Source organism: Orcinus orca, chromosome 20 (genome assembly GCF_937001465.1).
Source record: "Orcinus orca chromosome 20, mOrcOrc1.1, whole genome shotgun sequence".
Taxonomy (NCBI): domain Eukaryota; kingdom Metazoa; phylum Chordata; class Mammalia; order Artiodactyla; family Delphinidae; genus Orcinus; species Orcinus orca.
In genome coordinates this window covers 48,306,966-48,328,265 of record NC_064578.1, presented here as the reverse complement: position 1 = coordinate 48,328,265, position 21,300 = coordinate 48,306,966, and the positions used below count along the sequence as shown (strand labels likewise).

The window sequence follows — 21,300 nt, the reverse complement described above, 5'->3', positions numbered from 1 at the left end:
GAATTGTCGACTCTTAGCACTGTATCCCTCCTCCACCGCAGCCCCCGAAGGGTTTATACGTGCTCTTCTTCCCACCAGTCCACGTCTCACATCTCTTCAGGATCTGACCTGCCCATGTCTGCTGCCTCACCTCCCACCCCAGTGGAACTCCATGAGTCCAGGCCAGTTTGGACCTTTCTCCCGGGGTTCCCTCGCCTGGAGTGTCCTTGCCTGCCCTTCAAGGTCCAATCGTATCCGCACCCTTTCCTAAGTGATTTGATTCCCTAGCCGTCTCCCTCCACAGACCGGGATCCCTTCCAGGGCCTACGCCAGTTCTGATTCATGCCTGTGTTCTCAGCACTCACTCAGCCCGGGACACTTAAAATTCTTTCCTGCCATCCCACCCCACCGCGTCCTGCCAACACCACAGCTGAAGCGGTACTCGAACCCAGAGCCTCCGGCGTCTCCGCCCCGCCCCGCTTCCCCAGCTTCTCTGCAAGCCCACGTACGCCCCCTGCGATGAGCACGCGTACTGAAGCGGAGTCGCCGCGCACTCCCAACTGCCCTCTGCAACCCGCCGACTTGCTGAAGCCAACCACCTACATCAACGCATGCTCAGCCCGGCGCTCACGCTCGATTCTCGCGCGCCCAGCCTGCGGCGCATGCGCAGGGCCGGCAGCCCGCGAGACGTGATCTCGGTTCGGCCCCGCGAGATCTTCTCGACTTCTTCCTCCCTCGGACCGGCCTACCTTCGGTGCCGCTTCCGGGATGCCCCCACCGATTGTGAGTTGACCGGTACCCGTTCTCTCCCGCCACGCTCCCGGGTTCCCAGACACCATTTACAGGCCGGTGGCTTGCAGTGGAACCTCCCCGTCCCCACCCCACCCCCATCTCGGAGAGCGCGCGCCCCCCTTACGCCCCGGGAACCAATCAGCAGCCGCCTTAGGTAAGTGGCCCGCGTGCCTGCGCTAGGCTGGCGCCTCGGCGGGGGGCGGGGCACGGGGCGTGTTTCGGGACCCGGCTCCTCCTTGACCGCTAACTGGTTCGGACGCCTGGCGGTTGTGCATAACTAAGTTCGGAGTCAAAGCAACGCGTTAAAAAGCGCGTTGCCGGGAGTGGGGTGGGCAGGAGACAGATAATGTGTATATTGGAAAAATTTCAGTTCTGGGAGACCATTTATAATGAGGGCCTGTAAACTGGCGGTAAAGTACTGCGAAATCCCTCCAATAACGTGCAGAGCCCTGGGGACACTCGTAGAGGGCCTACAAACGGATTTTTAAACAGTGGGGAGGTCCTCCAAATTCCTCTAAATACAGTGTAAATAGAAACTTAAGTTCTGGGGTTCCCTATAGGAGGCCTGTAAACAGGTGCCTAATTATGCTGAAGTCCCCTGAATAAAACACAGACTCAAGTTCCAGGGGAGACCCCATATGAGAGGCTGTACATATACATGTAATTGCTGGAGAGTCTTGTAGAAAAATAGTGTGAATAGACCCAGGTTCTGGGGTGGGAGTGCTCCATTAGACCATAAATACGGAGTTAGGAATTGGGAGTCTCCCCAAATAACTTGCAAATAGATTCTGGGTGATCCCCCAAAAGGAGCATGTTAAGAGATGCTTAAGTACTGAGGAAGCCCCCCCAAAGAATTTGTAATAGGGGAATTTGTAATTTGTAGTTCTGGGAGGTCACCTTAAGAGTCCTGTAAATAAACACAAATAGACTGGCTTTATACTTTTGTGTGGGGGGGGGGATCCCCAGAGGAGCCTGGAAACCATTGGGAGTCCCCAAAATGCTTGTAGGTGAACTCTTAAATTCTGGGCAGCTTGCCATAGGGGCTGTAGAATAAACTCAGATACTGTGGAAGTTCCCAGAATAACATGCATGGGAAGAAGGTCCTCATGGGTTATGTAAACAGATACTTTAGTGGTGGAGCAGAATCCCTATTGAGGCGAGAAAACAGACAATTAAGTGCATGGGAGGCCTCCAGGATAAAGTGTAAACAGAACCTTAATTGCAAGGTGGGGAAGAGTCTCGATTTCTGAGGAGGCTGTCCTTCAGGAGACTGTAAACAGTCACTTAAGTGCTGAATCAGTTTGCATAAGCATCTGTAAACTGGCCTTGCCCTCCTTTGTCTCAGAAGGCAGTCTTCCAGCTAGTTTGTGGCTAGGGGAGAGGTCACGAAGAGCAGTGCGAGAGGAGCTAGACAAGCCCCTACCTGGCTAGGAAAATTACTCCTGCATCCTGTAAACAGATACTTCCGTTCTGGGGAAAGAGTCTTACACAAGGACCTCTTAATGTCACTGTACTGGGGTGGGAGGTGGAGGGATTCATAGAATGATTTGAAGGCACTTCAGAGCTAAGCAAAGGTCAGCAAACTTTTTCTGTAAAGGTCCAGAGAATAATTACTTTAGACTCTGCAGCCCATAGTATCTCTGTCTCAGCTACTCACCTCTGCCATTGTATCAAGAAGGCAGCCATAGACAACTTGTAAAATTGATGGATGTGGCTGTATTCCAATAAAACTTTATTTCCGAAAACAGAAGGCAGACCAGATATGGACCCGTGAGCTATAGCAGTTGGCCTCGGAGTCCTGCAAACAGACATACTCAAGAGACTTCCCTGGAATGAAGTGTAAACAGCTGGGGAAACTCCCTAGGGGCCTATAAGCAGCTAGTTAAATGATAGAGAGTGGGTTATATAGGTAACCATACATTTTATAATGTCTTACATGTGAGACATATAATGACATATAATGACCCTGGTGAGGGACATATAATGTCCCTGGTGAGGCCTTGGAGGGTGAGGGATGGCAGACCGTCAGTAATGGAAGGTGAACACACTGAAAGTAAAGGGACACCCGGTGAAAACAGGTCCTTTAATACAGGTGCCCCACCCCCACATGTGCCAGTATTGGGTAATCAGAAGGGTAGTTGTCGGACTGGGGGTCATGTTACAGATTTGTATGGAAATGCTTTGCTGCACTTTGGGAAAGAGTATGGCCCATTTTTATGTGACCTTTCCCTCATGTGTTAGTATTTATGTTGAGAAAAGTGATTAACAGTTGGGAATAGTTTTGGCTACAAGAGATAGAAGGGGATTTGTTTGTCACTGCATCCAGAGATAGGCAATTTAAGGTTAATAGGGAGTCCCTGAACCTTGTGTTTTGTCTCTTATGCCTTCCTTCCATTAAGCTGCCTCACAGACCTTAATGGCTGCTTGAGCTCCAGCCTCCACACCCGCATTCCTTTCAGCTAGTAGGAGGAAGGGACAAAAGGCAGGTGCCAGTGTCTGTGAAGAAAAGTTTCTGAACGTTGCCAAAACACGCTTCTGGTGTCATACCATTGGCCAGAAAGAGCTTAGTCACATGGCCACAGCTAACTGCAGACTAGGCTGAGAAGTGTATTCTGGATAGCCAGGTGTCCAGCTCAGAACTGAGGGTTTTATTTCTTTGGAAGTAGTGAAGAATGGCTATTGAGATCCTGCTGGCAGTCACTGCCACAGCCACAGAGCTCTCTTGAAAGGAAGTGCCTTATAGTCCAGGGTAAGCCACATAGAGTGGGGAGAGACTTCTTTCATCCTGGAATCAACCTCTTTCTACCCATAGGTGACCATGTCTGAGTCTGGGCACAGTCAGCCTGGGCTCTATGGGATAGACAGGCGGCGGCGGTGGAAGGAGCCCGGCCCTGGCGGCCCCCAGAATCTCTCCGGGCCTGGTGGTCGAGAGAGGGACTACACTGCACCTTGGGACAGAGAGAGACGGGTGAGTGTCTGGGCCCAAGGGCAGCATTCATGTGTCCACTCATTCCACCAATGTTTATTGAGCACCAGCTAGGCACCGGGCCCTCATCTAGATGCTGGGGATATAACTGTGGACAAAACGGACTGCGCTTAGAGTGATAAAGGGGCTGTCTTAGATGAAGCAGTCAGAGAAGGCTTCTCTGAACAGCTGACTTTTGAGCAGAGACCTGAAGGAGGCAAGGGGACAAATCCTGACAGAATCTGAGTGAAGAGCATTCAAAACAGAAAGAACAGCAAATGCGAAGGCCCTGAGGCCTTTATCTGGTGTGTTCAAGGAGTAGCCAGGAGGCCAGCGTGGCTGCAGTGGATGAGGAAGGGGAAGTGATAGAAGATGAGATCAGAGAGGAAACTGGGGCCAGATCATGTGGGACCTGATAGGCCTTGGAAAGAACTTTGGATGTCACTGACTGGATTGGCATTGGAGTTTGAGCTGAGAGGTGCCAGAAGCCCCTGTTTTCCAGAGTTGTGTCATAATAGCAGCCTTTTTTGTTTATTGAGCAGTGTGCAGTGTGCTGGTGCTCTGCAGAGTGCTTTCCATCCTTTGGGTCTTGCTGAGCTCCTGCAGCTGTCCCATGAAGTAGAGCCTATGATAGATGCAGTTTTCACTAATGAGGAAATGAGTCTTAGAGGGGAAGGGACCTACCCAAAGTCACAAGTCAATAAGCTTTGGGGCCAGGCCTTGAACCCGAATCCAAGTGAGCCTCAGGCGCAGCACCACTGTGTCTGCTGTAGAGTGTCCTGGACCGGGAATCGGGAGTCGGGAGCGTCGTTGTGGGCCCGGTCCAGCCTTGCTCCTCTCCTGTGTGTAGGTGACTCACTGCCACAGCCTGCCCCCCGGGTTCTTTCTCCAGGGCCCTGCCCGCCTCTAAGGGCTGTTTATTTGGGGGGGGGGAGTGGAAGAAGATAATGGTTGGGACAGTTTCTGAGCCATAAAACTGCAAAAATCATGAAGGAAATTTATTTACAGTGAGCTTGGCTCTTGCTTACTCCTTCCCTTGGGCCACAGCATAAATGACAACACGCAGTCTCTCCTCCTTCCACACACATCTTTCTGGGGAATGTTACCATCCTCCTGCACCTTCAGCTTCAATCCCTGAACAAGCAGCTCCCAGATGTCTTGTCTTTGAGACCCTGGCAGCCTCCTAACTGGCCAATGGACTCCTCACGTCCTCCATGTCTCCTGCTGACCTCAGCGTCTTCCTGCCAATTCACTTCCTCCCGCTACTAGTGACGGCCCATCAGGTCTCATCCTGGTCACCCCCACGCCCATCGGGCACCAGTGCTGTACATGGTGCCTCCTGACTGTATCTCCTATCCATCCTCATCTCTTCACCCTCACCTGTTCTTTGCAAAGCACGTTCATATCCTTTGGTTTGTCCTTCGTCATAGGCCAGTGAGTGAGCAGGATTTAAATAAGTATCCTCAATATGTAGGTGAAGAAACAGACCTACTGAAGGGTCAGGACTCTCCCAGGGTTACTCAGGGTACCACAGAAGGAACAGGATTCAAACTCAGGTCTCTCCCCTTTCTTAGGCAGGTGGGGGTGAGACAGAAGAGGCATGAAGAGGGTAAGGCATGGGAATCAGTCCGCTGACTTGGCGAGCCCGGGTGGGGCTGAGGAGCGGAGGTTGGGACAGCAGGGCTGTCAGGAGAGCAGCTCTAGATACTGTGCACCTGCCACGTGCCCAGTGCTCCGTGGACGGTTTGTGAGTCCTGTCTACTTTCAGCCTCTTAACAGTCCTGTGAGGAAGGAATTCCTATCCCCATTCGCCAGATGAGCAAATGGGCCTAAGTGAGGGTGGTTCCTTATCCGTGTTCACACAACCAACAAAAGCCAAGGCCAAGTTCAAATGCAGATGTCTCTCGCTCCAAAGCCCCAGCGCCTTCTGCCTGGGCTTGTCTAGCAAAGGCAGCTGAGTGGAGCGGCTGGCAGCGTGGTTCTGGAACCCGGCTGTCTGGCTTCAAGTCCTGGCTCCACTGCTTAATTGGCTGTGTGGCCTTGGGCAAGCCAGTTAACCTCTCTGGATCTCAGTTTTTTCATTTGAAAAATGGGGATAAAGGTATCTCTCACAGGGCTGTTGGTAGGATTGGAGGAGTTTATGTCTGAAGGCGTTTAGAATGATACTTGACACTTAGAGGGGTGTCCAGGGAGCTAGGGGAGTCACTCCTGAGTAACTGCCCTCCCTCACCACAGGATGGCAGCGAAGAGACAAGCACGGCCGTCATGCAGAAAACCCCCATCATCCTCTCAAAGCCTCCAGCAGAGCGGGTGAGTGGGGAAGACGCTTTGGAAGGGGAGGCTGGGAGCAGTTAGGGCAAGGATCTCTCCACTGACCGGAACCTTCTCACGCCCGTAGTCAAAGCAGCCACCGACTCCAACGGCCCCTGCCGCCCCGCCTGCCCCAGCCCCTCTTGAGAAGCCCATTGTCCTCATGAAGCCACGGGAGGAGGGGAAAGGGCCTGCGGCCACAGCGAATGCCTCCACCCCCGAGGGCACTGCCCCACCACCCCCTGCAGCCCCTGCGCCACCCAAGGGGGAGAAGGAGGGGCAGAGACCCACACAGCCTGTGTACCAGATCCAGAACCGGGGCATGGGGACTGCCGCGCCGGCAGCCATGGACCGTGAGTTGGGGCCGGGCGGGATCTGGTTGGGAGCCGGAACCCCCTCGCACAGACCGTCAGCACGTCCTTGTCTGCAGCTGTCGTGGGCCAGGCCAAACTGCTGCCCCCAGAGCGCATGAAGCACAGCATCAAGTTGGTGGATGACCAGATGAATTGGTGCGACAGTGCCATTGAGGTACTGGGGGGTCAGGGCTCTCTCCCTGCTCGACCTTCTCCGGGCCCCACACCCTCACCTCCTCCCCGCCCCCCAGCTCCTTGGCAGGCAGCACCAGACTAGACAGCTTTCGGGCAATGGCAGCAGTGAGAGAATGGATCAGAACGTTCTCACCTAGCCGGGCCGAATTTCAGTGGCTTACACTAGCTCAGCTGTGCTGGTTGCTAAAATGCTGAAATACTTTGATACTGGTTGGCGGAGAGGGACCCATTACCACCGCAGAGGCCCTGGGATCTCCTGCCCGCTCTCGCACGCAGCAGGGCAGCCTCCTGGGCCTGCTCCAGTCCTCCTCCTGATTGGTCAAGACCCATGCAGTACCAGTGTGAACTGGTTTGAATGTTAGCCCCCGGAGGTTCCGCCTCCATCCCAACAGCCCTCACTGTAGTCCACACCTCACACCTCTGGACCATCATATCTACTTCCAGTGTCCCAGTCTTCATTTCCCCCCGTCCTGTTTTTTCCCTCCCAGGCTTGTCACATTACTCAGATTCTCCCAGGTATGCTCCCTCTCCTTCTCCAACAGCTTGGATTTACTAACAACATACCAGGCCCATCTGTTACCACTCTCATGTTGATATCAACTGGGAAGCTTTAAAAAAAAAAAAAGAGCCGCTGTCCAGGCCCTGCTATAGAGCACTTACCCACAAATCCCCAAACGTGGATCGTATAACTGAGGAACTCATTTGTAGTTTTGTTTAATTTTAATTAATTTAAATTTAAGTAGCCACATGTGGTCAGTGTCTACCATATTGAACTGGGCTAGCCCTCAATATTCTGCTTTAGTGGGTCTAGGGTTCAGCCCAGGATTAGAGGGGTTTTTTTTAGAGCTCTCCAGATGATTCTAAGGTGCAGCAGCCACATTGAGGACATGACTCTTTTCCTTGAGGAGTGTCTCTTATGCCCCCTGGTGGTGAAAATCAGCAGAGCTGGCAGCCCAGAGGTGAAGGTCTCAGGATTCTGTAGGACTCTTAAACCCCACAGACAGAGCCAGGACGGGCTGGTCTCCCCTTCCTGCTTACTGCTGCCTTTATCACGCTTTCCCATGTTTTCCCAACCTGCCTGAAGCCCAAAGCCTCCCAGGAGTCTGCTCCAGTGGCCCTCAGTTACCCAGTCCTGGCTTCTTCCACCCATCCTTTTGTTCCTATGCCTCTCCCCTTCTCCCCAAAGTCAGGCGCCCCTTTTCCTCTGTGTTCCAGCCACTCTGACTTCCTAGTACCTTCTTGACCAGGGAGGCTCTTTTCTGCGTTGGAGCTCTCACAAATGCTGTTCTTTGTGCCCAGAACGTTCCATATACCCCCCTTCCCCCGCCCTTTGCCCAGTTGAGGGGATTTGGAGCACAAATGTTTTTCTTTATATCTGAGAAGGTAGGTGGGCGAGCCATGGAAGTCTTTAGGGCCCCTTCCTCACTCCCACTCCATCAACCGACAGATTTTTGAGGGTCTCATTCCTGTCTCTTCCCGCAGTACCTGTTGGATCAGACTGATGTCTTGGTGGTTGGTGTCCTGGGCCTCCAGGGGACAGGCAAGTCCATGGTTATGTCGTTGTTGTCAGCCAACACTCCTGAGGAGGACCAGAGGTGAGGGGGACGTTGGGTCTGCAAGGGAGGTGGCACCCACCTAGGTCAGGGGAGGGTGGGCCTGGATATTGCAAGTGGTGTTCGGTGTTCCCCTACCGTGACCTCAATGTCTCTGTCAGATGAGGATGGTGACCAGTCTGGACCAAACTTCCGTGTAGCTCCAAGGACACCAATCCTGTACCTCCCTCCCTCCCTCCCTTCCTCGTTCCAGCAAATGGACAGGACCAGCCAGGAGCTGGCATGGCGTATCCATTAAGTCTTTGGATTTAGGTTCACCCCAGTCTCAGCCCTGCCGCTCACCGGCTGGCTGGTCTTGGGCAGGTCCCTTCACCTCCTGGTATCTCACTTTCTCATCTGTAAAGTGCATTTTTGGAGGATGAGACAAGATCGGGAAGGCAAAAGTTAACAAGAACTTGGCACAGAGCGAGTGCTCACAGGATGTGGCTGATGTGGCCTGGGAAACACTGGGACAAGAGACCTGGGTGAAGGGCGTGGGTTCTAGACCGGCCTCAGTCCTGCCTTGCTGAGTAAGGACAGGGTATGATTGTGAAGGTAAAGGAGGGAGTCCTTTGGGGGAGGAGGGAGCTTGAGCACTAGAGCCCCAAACTGAGGGCAGGGAAGGAAAGAGGGAAAGGCAGGGACTGGGGAGTCAGGTAGGGAACACAGACAGTCTAATTAGGGAAGAACCAAGATGGGGGGTGAGCAGGGGTTGTGGCCACTTAGGGTTATCTTAAAGCGCAGGAGTTTGGTTTTTATAAAGTCGGTGATGTCACCCTGGACACCATGGATGGGCCTCAGGGGTCCATGAACCCCCGAACGGTATATGCAGGATTCTACACACATTTACAGTCAGGCTTCTCTTCTAGGGAAAGTGTCCATAGTTCCCACCAGCTCTCAGAGGGGCCTGAGGGAAACCCGGAACAGGTTAGGAACCCCTGTGGTGAGAACGTACATCACCAGGCCCCGAGCTGCGGTGCCCCGCCTCCCAGGTCGGCTCCGTCCCCACTCTTCTCCGCTCACTCATGACTTCAGCTCAGCTGGGCCCCGCTCTGGCACAGCTGCAGCTCTCTTGGCTGGCATCCTTTCCATCTCAGCTCCCACCCCCAACTAGCAAAACTTCCCTGTGGCCGTCGGCTCAGATACTTGAGCTAGAATCCTGTCGGCCTAATGTGTCCTTCTGAGGCAGGTCCGCCTGTGACATGGCAGACGTTGGTACCAACTCTTGTCATCAGGTCTCATAAGTTCTACCTCCTAATTATCTTGAGAATTCATCTGCTCCTCTCCTCCACGCCCATCTCCTGGTCCAGGCCACTGCCATCTCCCCTGGAGGAGGCCAGGAGCCTCCTAACTGGTCTCCCTGCTTCAGTTCAACAAATATTTATTGGGTGTTTACCACGGGCTAGGCCCTGTCCTGGGTGCTGGGGCTACAACAGTAAACAAAACTGGCAAAAATCTCTGTCCCCGTGGGGCTTGCATTTTAATGGGGAGCTAGTAAACAAGCACATTAGAAGATGATAATCAAACAGGAAGGGGTTATAGGGAGGTGGCTGGGGCCAGGTTACTGTATAAATCAGCTGGTCAAGGGGCCATTTGAGAACAAGCAGACGCTGAGGAGGGGGAGCAGGGAAAGCGCTCCAGTCAGGGCAAGAACTGGGAGCCTGGATGCCCTGCACCCTCTCACCATGGGGTGGAGAGTATTCAGTGCTGTGTGTCCCATACCTGGCACATGGCAGGTACACTTGATAATTAATAGCTAGCTATTTTATATTGTCGTGTATCAGGCACTCTTTTAAGCGCTTTATGTATATTAACCTCACAGTCACTCTGAGAGATTGAGACTATTGTTGTCCCCGTTTTACAGACGAGGAAACCGAGGAGAAAGAGATTAAGGAACTTATTCAAAGCCACACGGCCAGGAAGAGGCAGAGCTGGGGTTTGAATCCCAGCAGTGCAGCAAAGTCCTTGCTCTTAAACACCTCAGTCTATTGATTTTGTTAAGACTTAACAGGTCTACCTATGGGTAGGGGTAGGGATGAAGTCATGTGATATAAAACACAGCCCCCTAGGCAGCAGGGGCCATGAATGGAAGGCTTTGCGGGCAGGCGGGGAATCACATCTCATGGTCTCACTCACAGGGCCACACTCTGGAGGCGGCAAAGGCCAAGAACCTGACCTCTAATGCCCCCACCTGCTCCTTTCCACAGGGCCTATGTCTTCCGGGCCCAGAGCGCCGAAATGAAGGAACGAGGGGGCAACCAGACCAGTGGCATTGACTTCTTTATTACCCAGGAGCGGATCGTTTTCCTGGACACGCAGGTGCTGACCCCCACTCACCCTACCCTGCTGCGTGCAGCACTCAGCTTCATCCCCAAATGTGTTTAAGCCAGAACCTTGCTTGGATTCCATGGGGCTTCGGCCAAGCCACGGACATGCTAGTGCCTTTGGGCAAGTTGTGTCTCTTTTTGGCCCTTAGTCTCTTCTTGTCAGATTTCACCCCCTCTCCACTCCCATCCATCGTGTACACAGGAGCCTAAAGAATCTTATAGCATAGCAGTTGGAAGTGTGGGCCCTGGAGTCAGTCTACAGCCAGAGCTGGCCTTTAAGTAAGTTTTAACCCCCCCACCTCCATTTTTTCATCTGTAAATGGGGGTGATAGTTTTCTCAGCTTCATAGGAGGGTTGCAGGGAGTCAGTGGAACAGTCCAGGCAGAGTGCTAGGCACGGGATGGTGCGTGGCGAGCCTTCAGGCGCCTCACTGTCACAAGAGCTGGCCTGTCCTGCGTTACCCGGCAGCTTTTCTCAGTTTCTCCAAGATCCCTGTTCCTTAGCTAGGCAGCCGGGGCCTGTGCGTCTCGCCTGTCAGACTCCCTGGACTCCCCTCTCTGATGTAGACACCGGCCCCACCACACACACCTCCAGGCCTTGCCATGGTCTCGCTCCTGAGCTCTGCGACCTTGGCCAAGTTGTTTAACGTTTCCACTCCTCGGTTTTCTTAAGTGGGAAAAACAACATTACCTCCCTCGTGGGGTTTCTGTGAGGTGTCAGTGAATTAACACAGGTGAAGTCCTGGCATGAAGTGGGTTCTCAGTACTCTTGGCTGTCAGCATCGTCACCATTAGAACATTCTCTCTCCCCTTGCTTTGTTGCTTGGCTATTGCCTTCTCCTCCCTGAAGACTCCGCAGGGGCATTGCCTCCTCCCGGAAGCCTCCCCCTCCTCTGAGCGCCCACCGGTGCCCATGTGCACCCATGTGCACCTCCCAGTGCAGCACGTGGCTTACCACAATCTGGTTCTTGCATTCTGTGCCCGCTCCTATCCGGTCTGCAGCTCCTCAGGGAGAGGCCTGGCCCACAGCTGATGCTCAATGAATGTTAGTGGAACAAAGTTCTGGCCACCGTACACATTGATGGGTGGAAAACCTTCCACAAATGTGGTGTGAGACCTGTGTGCCAGGCCCTGTGACAGCACCACCGAGACCTTGTGCCGAGCTGAACCAGCTGCGGGCTGGTCCGGGGCCCCCATGGGGCAGAGCAGAAGTTAGAACAAGACAGAATGGAAGGGGCTTCCCTGGTGGTGCAGTGGTTAAGAATCCGGCTGCCAGTGCAGGGGACAGAGGTTCGAGCCCCAGTCCAGGAAGACCCCACATGCCGTGGAGCAACTAAGCCTGTGTGCTGCAACTACTGAGCCTGTGCTCTATAGCCCTCGAGCCACAACTACTGAGCCCATGTGCCACAACTACTGAACCTGTGCTCTAGAGCCCGCGAGCCACAACTACTGAAGCCTGTGCACCTAGAGCCCGTGCTTCACAAGGAAGCCACCACAACGAGAAGCCCGCGCACCACAAGGAAGAGTAGCCCCCGCTCGCCGCAACTAGAGAAAGCCCACGAGCAGCAATGAAGACCCAACGCAGCAAGCAAACAAGCAAGCAATAAATGAATGAATGAATGAATGAAAAAAGACAGAATGGAACACTGCAGTGTTTGGGGTTTTAGAAAGTGAGCCATTGGATTGACGAAAGAGGAAAGAGGAAAGCCTCTTCTGTTTTTTTTTTTTTTCTTTTTTTTTGCGGTACGCAGGCCTCTCACTGCCACGGCCTCTCCCGTTGCGGAGCAACAGGCTCCGGACGCGCAGGCTCAGCGGCCATGGCTCAGGGGCCCAGCCGCTCCGCAGCATGTGGGATCTTCCCGGACCGGGGCACGAACCCATGTCCCCTGCATCGGCAGGCGGACTCCCAACCACTGCGCCACCAGGGAAGCCCCAAGCCTCTTTCTTAAAGTTAGTTCCATCCAGGGCAGGAAGAAGTGGATAGATGATCCACTAATTTAACCTCTTGTATTTTTAGTGGGATGTTCCTTTAAGAAAAGGTGATGAGCTCACAGATGAGTCTTTTACACCCACTGATGCAGTTCTTTGTTTGTTTGTTTGTTTTGGCTGTGTTGGGTCTTAGTTGCTTCGTGCTGGGTTTCTCTAGTTGCAGCGAGCGGGGGCTACTCTTCGTTGAGGTGCGTGGGCTTCTCATTGCGGTGGCTTCTCGTTGTGGAGCACGGGCTCTAGGCGTGCAGGCTTCAGTAGTTGCAGCACTCAGGCTCAGTAGTTGTGGCACACGGGCTTAGTGGCTCCACGGTATGTGGGATCTTCCCAGACCAGGGCTCGAACCCGTGTCCCCTGTACTGGCAGGCGGATTCTTAACAACTGTGCCACCAGGGAAGCCCTGATGCAGCCTTTTAAATCCTCACTAGTCTTCACATTAACCATTGTTATTTGACCTGAGTGATTATCCTAGTGAAGTTTTGAAAGCATTTGATACTTTTTTTTTTTTTTTTTTTTTGTGGTACGCGGGCCTCTCACTGTTGTGGCCTCTCCCGTTGCGGAGCACAGGCTCCGGATGCGCAGGCTCAGCGGCCATGGCGCACGGGCCCAGCCGTTCCGCGGCATGTGGGATCCTCCCGGACCAGGGCACGAACCCGTGTCCCCTGCATCAGCAGGCGGACTCTCAACCACTGCGCCACCAGGGAAGGCCTGACAGCATTTGAAACAACAAAATAAGGGTGTCACAGGGACATGACTCATTCAAGTGGATGTTCGATTTTCCAGCACTAGGAGCGCTCTTCTGGGGCACGCAGCACTTGGAAGCAGTGGGGACTTGTGAGAGGGCTGGGGAAAGTGTGTCGGCTTTGAAACTCTTTTTCTGTCACCTCCTCTCACTGACTAGTTCTTTCCTAATTAGAAACTGCCTGTGTATCTGACATTATTTTGTCCTGAGAGGTGATGTATCTGCAGTCATCGGGTGGAACTTGGGTGGCCGTGTCCCCTGGGATCCTGACCCGCGGCCCTTCCCTGACACCTTGCTGTCTTCCTGCTCCAGCCCATCCTGAGCCCCTCCATCTTGGACCACCTCATCAACAACGACCGCAAGCTGCCTCCAGAGTACAGCCTGCCCCACACCTACGTGGAGATGCAGGTGAGGGGGCCGAGCCAGGCCTGGTGGTCCAGGATGGAGCGCTAGTGGATACGGGTTAGGCTAGTTTCTGCTTCATAAGAGCCCTGGGTACCCCAGAGCTGGAGGGAGAGGACGGCACCAAGAGTCAGACCTGACTCAGCCCCTGGCTCTGCCTCTCGGCAAAATCATCCCCCCTTCAAGCCTCCGTATCCGCCTGTGTAAAAAGGGGCTGATCATTGCCACCTGGCCCATTTTAGGGATGGCCTGGAAGGGAGGTGCCCGTGCACTCTGGGCGCATAGTAGGTGCTTATAGGCTCAGAGGCGCTTTTGCCCTGCGGCCCCCTCAGCTGAGTCCTGATATCAGGGACCTCAGTCTGGGCTGAGGGGACCTTCAACTCTGTCGTCCCTTCCTGCCCCCCTCAGTCACTCCAGATCGCTGCCTTCCTCTTCACGGTCTGCCACGTGGTGATTGTCGTCCAGGACTGGTTCACGGACCTCAGCCTGTACAGGTGAGGCGCTTTCGGGAGCGGAGCCAGGCTAGGGACGGGGGCCCTGAGACTCAGCCACTTGCGCAGCTCTCACCACTTCCACACGGCAGCCACAGGGACCCTTTGAAAACGTGAGTTGGAGAGGATCACTGCCACCTAACCCTCTCTCAGCACACATACACACTTACCACCCTCCACGCACTGTGCACATCACTCAGAGTAAAATTCAGAGTCCTCCCCATGCATGGCTAACAGGGTTCTACGTGATGTGGTCCCGGTCACCGCCCCGACCTCCCCCAGCACTTGCCTCACTCCTTCCATCAGAGGTGTGGTGGCCCCACGGCTGTCCCTCGTGGCGCTTAGGACCTCTGCACGCCTCACCTCTCGGCTGGAAACACTCTCCCCGCGGCTGCCAGGCCCCCTCCCTCATGTCCTTCACGTCCCCGTGAGGCCTCCCCAACCTGCTAACTGCCTCTCCTGTGACTCTCCCGCTCTTACCCTGCTGTGTTCTCCTTCACTGCACGTATCACTCCCTGACAGGATGGTGTGGACCTTTTTATGGTCTTGTCTCCCTCGTTAGAATGTAAGCCCCAGTGGCTCACACAGTGCCTGGCACAAGGTGGATATTTAACAAGTTTGTTGAATAAATAGCACGCTGAGGAACTGCTCCTTAGAGCCTCGTGGTCCATCTCCAGGCGTAGGTGCCATTCCCGCGGGTCCCTGCTGGGCAGGGAAGGGAGGGAGTCAGGATCTGGCAGGAGTACTGCCTGAAGCAGCTGGAGGTTCCAGAAATGCCCCCAGATAGGACTGGCTCCGATCCTCTTGGCCTCAGGCCCCAGGAGGTAGCTGTGGGGAGGCCAGCAGCCCTGGGCACGGGGCCCAGACAGACAGATGGAAGGAACGGGAGCTTGTGGGGAGGGGAGAGCCGAGCTGAAGGAAGCAGATGTCTCCGGAGTCAGGCAGCCCTGTGTTTGAATCCCAGTACTTGTTAGGCGAGCGGTTGCTTTTTCCACACTTCCTCATAGGCAAACGGTGTCCTGCAGATGAAGTGAGTTAAAGAATGTAGAGCATTCAGCACAGCACCTGGTGCCTAGTAAGCAGTAGATTAAGTGGGAGCTTAAGGTTTGTGTTAGTAACTCTGGGGATGGGTGGGAGCTGAGGGTCTGGCCAACAGTAAAAAAACAAGCTGCTGGGGGAGCCGGCTGTTGTGACCAGATCTAAGTGACTTCATTCTGAAACACCCCCTCCTACCACCGTCGTCTGTTGGAATTCATTCAAAAGACAAATATATTGGGCATTTACATAGGCTGGTCTCTGTCCTGGGTTCTGGGGATACAGGTGTGAACAAACAGGTAACACAGGCTGCCCTGGGAGTTCACATTGTGGTGGGGTGTGGCCTCAGGCTGGCCCTTGCAGAGCCTCGGTTTTAAGCCAGAGTCTACAGGTGGCCTCCCCAGAGCAGGTGAATCCCTGGAAATTGTGGATACCATATTTGTGGCCGATTTAGGGAGGGCCTGGAAGGGAGGTGCCAGTGCAATCTGGGCGCATAGTAGCTGCTTATAGGCTCAGAGGCCCTTTTGCCCTGCGGCCCCCTCAGCTGAGTCCTGAGATCAGGGACCCCGGGCTGGTCTGAGGGAAGCTTCCACTCTGTCGTCCCTTCCTGCCCCCCTCAGTCACTCCAGATTGCTTGGTGTACGTGTCCGTACGAGGAGAAGGGCCATAGTTTATCAGATCACGTTAGCCCTTATCTCAGGTTTATTTTATTTACTTTTATATATACTTTTATATATTTGGAAGAATTACTTTAAAATAGCATAAACTGGAAACTTATATCCATACAAAAACCTGCACAGCTTTATTCATAACTGCCAAAACCGGGGGCAGCCAAGATGTCCTTTGGTAGATAAACGGATAAATAAGTTGTGGTACATCCACACGATGGAATATTATTCGGTGTTAAAAAGAGATGCGCTGTCCTGCCATGGAAGACAATGGAGGGGCCTCAGATGGAGATTATTAAGTGAAAGAAGCCAATTTGAAAAGGCTTCATACTGTATGATTCCACCTCTGTGACGTTCTGGAAAAGGCAAAACTATGGAGACCAGTAAAAATATCAGTGGCTGCCAGGGTTGGGAGGGGGAGGGAGGGGGGAATAGGTGGAGCAGAGAGGATTTTTAGGGCCCCGAAACTACTCGTGTGATACAAGTGGTGGATTTATGTGGTTTTTGTCAAAACCCATAGAACACACACCACCAGGAGGGAAGCCTAATGTAAGCCATGGACGTCGGGTGGCAACGGCGTGTCACTGGAGGATCATCGGAATGTTGCCAAGCGGGAAGGCTGTGTGTTGGGGGGGGGTGGTCCGTGGGAATTCTCTTTGCTTTCCACTCAGTTTTGCTATGAACTTAAAACTCCTCTAAAAAGTAAAGTACTTTTCTTGATGGCATAAACTCGTTAAAAGAATACATACGTGTTGACATGGGTCCATGGATCAGTGTCTGAGAGGGTTGTCTCTGGGTTCCCTGAAACTGTGTGAGGAATATGGTGTGTATGTGGCATTTTTCTGAGTGTGGCTGTAGCTTTAATCAGATCCGTGAAGGGAGCCCCTTTCTTCCCCAGGCTGTGGGATATGGGGGGGCCGGCGGCAGAGCACCAACCTGTCACCCCAAACCCCAAGGTTCCTCCAGACAGCAGAGATGGTGAAGCCCTCCACCCCGTCCCCCAGCCATGAGTCCAGCAGCTCGTCAGGCTCCGATGAAGGCACTGAGTACTACCCCCACCTGGGTGAGAGGCATTCCGGGGGCTGCACTGGTGGGCAGGGGAGAGTGGGGGGCGGAAACCGGGAGTACTCTGCGGAGGGGGCGCTGGGAGGAGCACCTGTGGGGCTTGTGAGGAGAGTCAGAAAGGATTAGCTGCCACTTCCTCTGAGGGTCCCCCTGGCCATCAGGGCGTGACCCCCGAGTCCAGCTCTGGCCCCTCGGTCAGAATGGGAGCCCCTTGGGGGCAGGACCCTAGTCTGCCTGTTTCTGGGTCCATGGCACGGGGCTCAGGGAGTGAGTGTGGCGTCGGCCCCAGTGGCGCCACGCACCCTGTTCACCCTGCTTGGGCCCCTACTCGCGCATCCTTGGTCCGCTCTGTCCTTGCCCTGCGCTCTGACGCACTGCTCCTCTGCAAAGATCCGGCTCGTTTATGACACCCCAGGCAGGGTCTTCCCTGCTTCCTCCACCTGGCCCAGCCCCTGGTCTTTCTGCCAGGCTCCTGAGCAGGTGGGCATCAGACTGGCGACTTCCTGAGGGCAGAAACCAGCTCTGACTCATTTCTCTGGGTCCCCAGCGCTGCCCAGCACAGGGCCTGGTACTAAAGGGAAGTTACTTATCTTGTAAATACAAGTGATCTGAACTCAGGGGCAGATGTGGTGTGAGAAGGGGAGTCCGAGTGGCGAGTGGCGAGTGGCGAGTGGCAGTGGCGAGCGCGAGCTCCCCGTCTCCTCCCACCCGCAGTCTTCCTGCAGAACAAAGCTCGCCGGGAGGACTTCTGCCCTCGGAAGCTGCGGCAGATGCACCTGATGATTGACCAGCTCATGGCCCACTCCCACCTGCGGTACAAGGGTGAGGGTCCCCCAGCCACCCCCCAAGCTGGCCAGTGGCCTTCTGGCTCCCAATCCAGTCCCAAAGCCCCGGCCCCCAGACCCATCCCCTGACCCCAGCTTGACCACCCTGCGCATACCTCCCCCGGCCCTGCAGCACTGTGCCTGCAGCCTCACGGGTTCCCTCCGCCAGGTACGCTGTCCATGTTACAGTGCAACGTCTTCCCTGGGCTCCCACCCGACTTCCTGGACTCCGAGGTCAATCTGTTCCTGATGCCCTTCATGGACAGCGAGGCAGAGAGTGAAACCCCCCCAAGAGCAGGTACGGTTCCGCCTCGAGGGGATCTGGTCCGTAGGGAGACACGGCCCACCTGGTTAGAGGGAGACACAGGCTGCCCCGGTCTGGGGGTGACAGGGACCCGCCCTGGTCTGAGGGGAGACTCAAGCCTGTCCCTAAGGTGCTCAGACCCTTCCTTCCGTAGGAGCACGTTTCCGAGTCACGGAAGGACGGGGGGACCTGGGCCGGGGCTGAACTCAGAGGCGCTCCTGGCAGGCCAGGATGCTGTTGACGGGGAGGAAGGGCCTCTCTCGGCGGGCTGTCCCCCTTCCCCTCCCCTCCTAACTTCTGACTTTCCAGGACCCAGTTCCAGCCCGCTCTTCTCCCTGCTCCCTGGGTACCGAGGCCACCCCAGCTTCCAGTCCTTGGTGAGCAAGCTCCGGAGCCAAGTGATGTCCATGGCCCGGCCGCAGCTGTCACACACAATCCTCACCGAGAAGAACTGGTGAGAGCGCTCGGCAGAGGAGTCAGTGTGAGGGCCCCACCTCCACCGCGTTGAGGGTCTCGGAGGTCTCTCCACACCTCAGCTTCCCCTCCTGGAGCACTGATGAGTGCTATCATCTTGTCGCCGTTCCATGTGATTTTGAATCCCAATCAGCTGGGAGGGTGTAGAGCTTGTCACCAGTTTTACTAGTGGGGAGGTTCAGCCTCAGAGAAGGAAGTGTCACGTAGCAAGGTCATGCACTGTGGTTGGGTGTCCCTTGACTGCAAGGAGTAGGGCCAGTGAGCCCAGTCAAGTTTAAAGATTTATTCTGAGGCCCTGAGTGCAGAGAGCATAGCTGCACCGGAGAGGAAAGCGGAAAGCTGTCGGGAACCACGTTCTCCAGGCCCCCCTCCCCCCACTAGCCCCCTCCACTGGGAGCCTCTGCCTCTGGCTTTCTCCACCTTCCTTCACAAAGCCCTGCGCTGCCTCCCCAGCCCCGACTCTACGTGGCTCTCTATGCCCAGAGCCCACAGCAGTGCTGCCACAGACCCGGGGCTGCCTCATCTCATTTTCCAGAGAAACAGAAACTTGAGAAGTAGCTGCAGCTTGGCTCCCCTGGGTCTGTCTGCAGTCGGCTGTGGGCAGAAGGGGCAGGGAGTGCAGACACAGCAGGAAGCCACTCTGGAGCTCTGTTTCTCTCTTTGGTCTAAACAAGGGCCCAGCGGGGAGGGGAGAATTTGGGAGGTGGGAGGGTTATGCAGCTGCTAGACGTTTCTGATTATCACAAGACTCTGGAGGGATATAGAGATAGACCCCTACCCACAAAGGCCAGCACTGAGTGGAGCGGGAAGCAGTTTGGGCCCAGAGGTGGGCGCTCGAGGACTTCACCTTTGCTTCCCCTGGGGGAGGTGAGGGAATCACATCACCTAGCATCGGCGTTGGCATCTTCCCTGTATCCCAGGCGTTACGGTCATGCGGGGGCCACAGCCAGGGCAGCTCTGACTGTTGACCTCCCCTCACAGGTTCCACTACGCCGCCCGGATCTGGGACGGGGTGAAGAAGTCCTCCGCCCTGGCAGAGTACAGCCGCCTGCTGGCCTGAGGCCAAGGGGAGGAATGGCTCGCAGAGAACCCCCTTCCGGGCCCCCAGTGGATGGCGAGGGGCACCCACGTCCTCTCCCCGCAGGGCGGAGAGCGGCAGCAGGCCTGATGGACAAGGGACCGTGACTTCCTCACCCGGAGACACGAGGTGTCCAGGGCCGGTCCCCCATCCTCAAGGGAGCGTTGTTCAGGGGGTGACTTTGAGATCCCGCCCCCAGCCTGGTTGAGGTAGCCCATCATCAGCCCCCACAGGGACAGGCGGTGGGAGGAGCCTGAGTGGTCACCAGGAAGCCCAGGCTCCGTGTCGGCCTCCCTCTGCAGGGACAGGAGCAGCAGGTCCCTCTGCCCTGACTCCAGGCCCCTGCCTGGAAGGTGAGGCAGGGTCTGGGAGCTCTTTATTGGGGCAGATCTGGTGGCTGGAATAAAAACAGTCACACAAGCCTGTTCTGGCACGCATCTTCTTCCCCCTCCCCAGCGTGCTGTCCTGGGAATCCCCCCAGTTCTGGGTCCCAGCCCTTGGGGGCAGGTTAGCCATGGCCTCCCATTGGAGCCTGAATGAACTTCCCGTGGGCACATCCACTGTAGGTCAGAGAGTTGCCGGGGGTGGTTAAAGACCAGTCTTTGCTACAGAGGAAGCCTCTAGAAAGGGGTATTCTATTTCCTGGGGTGATATCAAGCCTCCCGTCTCTGTGTGCCATGGAGAGGAAGGTACAGGGCCCTCGTTTTCTGCTCACTTGAAGACGGTGCCTTCCCTTTGGTGAAATGCCTAGTTAAATGCAATGCCTAACTCAATTCGTTAAAAAATAGAACACGTCCCTAGTTAAATACAATTAGTCAATATAGTATACTGTCACTCGGTATCCACAAGGGATTGGTTCCAGGACCCCCCCATAGATACCAAAATCCTTAGATGCTTAGATGCTCAAGTCCCGTATATTAAACAGCACAGTATTTGCATGTAACCTACGCACATCCTTCCATCTACTGTAAGTCATCTTCTAGACTAGTTAAAAAACCTAATCCATGGGCTTCCCTGGTGGCGCAGTGGTTGAGAGTCCGCCTGCCGATGCAGGGGACGCGGGTTCGTGCCCCGGTCCGGGAAGATCCCACATGCCGCGGAGCGGCTGGGCCCGTGAGCCATGGCCACTGAGCCTGCGCGTCTGGAGCCTGTGCTCCACAACGGGAAAGGCCACGACAGTGAGAGGCCCGCGAGGCCACGACAGTGAGAGGCCCGCGTACCGCAAAAACAAACAAACAGAAAAAAGCCTAATCCACCAGTCAGTGCTGTGTAAATAGTTGTAAATACAACGTAAATGGTATGTAGATAGTTGCCAGCACTTGGAAAAGTCAAGTTTTACTTTTTGGAACTTTGTGGAATTTTTTTTTCAAATATTTTCAATCCAAGGTTGGTTGAATCCACGGATGTGGAACCCTCGGATACAGAGGGCCAACTGTACTTCCCCTTAGTCAAAACAGGTTCTACCCTTGTTCAAATACTCATATGTTATCCTTACACATGATGTTACCCTTACAAATGGTGGCTTCCTTCCTCTCTAAACCTCAACTGCTCTTGCTGAGAAATGGTCCCTCCCTTTAATCCAGAACCTACCCTCAATTAAATACACCATACAGTTCAATGTAGTACCTATTCTCACCTGCTCAGTTAAATATGGTACATCATCCTAGTTTAGTGTTTCCCAAAGTATGTCTCCAGATTGGTCTGTTCACCACACCCTAA

General features: G+C 54.6%; 1 protein-coding gene across 1 annotated transcript; it reads left to right on the top strand.

The window, feature by feature from the left end:
* Positions 1 to 758: 758 nt before the first annotated feature.
* SMG9 (SMG9 nonsense mediated mRNA decay factor) lies at positions 759 to 20,001 on the top strand. The gene is made up of 14 exons (XM_004271206.3): positions 759 to 925; positions 3,584 to 3,739; positions 5,972 to 6,046; positions 6,135 to 6,399; positions 6,477 to 6,574; positions 8,077 to 8,189; positions 10,394 to 10,505; positions 13,553 to 13,648; positions 14,051 to 14,136; positions 16,793 to 16,899; positions 17,616 to 17,723; positions 17,895 to 18,023; positions 18,339 to 18,483; positions 19,485 to 20,001. Exons 2-14 carry the CDS (start codon positions 3,590 to 3,592, stop codon positions 19,561 to 19,563), a joined length of 1,563 nt encoding a protein of 520 aa, XP_004271254.1. The 5' UTR covers positions 759 to 925; positions 3,584 to 3,589; the 3' UTR covers positions 19,564 to 20,001.
* Positions 20,002 to 21,300: the final 1,299 nt, after the last annotated feature.

Bases quoted from the DNA above. Each gene is read 5' to 3' on its own strand.
- SMG9 (XM_004271206.3), top strand. From the start codon at position 3,590: ATGTCTGAGTCTGGGCACAGTCAGCCTGGGCTCTATGGGATAGACAGG. The intron at 6,575-8,076 runs GTACTGGGGGGT...CTCTTCCCGCAG, and splicing joins GGTGCGACAGTGCCATTGAG to TACCTGTTGGATCAGACTGA. The intron at 10,506-13,552 runs GTGCTGACCCCC...TTCCTGCTCCAG, and splicing joins TCGTTTTCCTGGACACGCAG to CCCATCCTGAGCCCCTCCAT.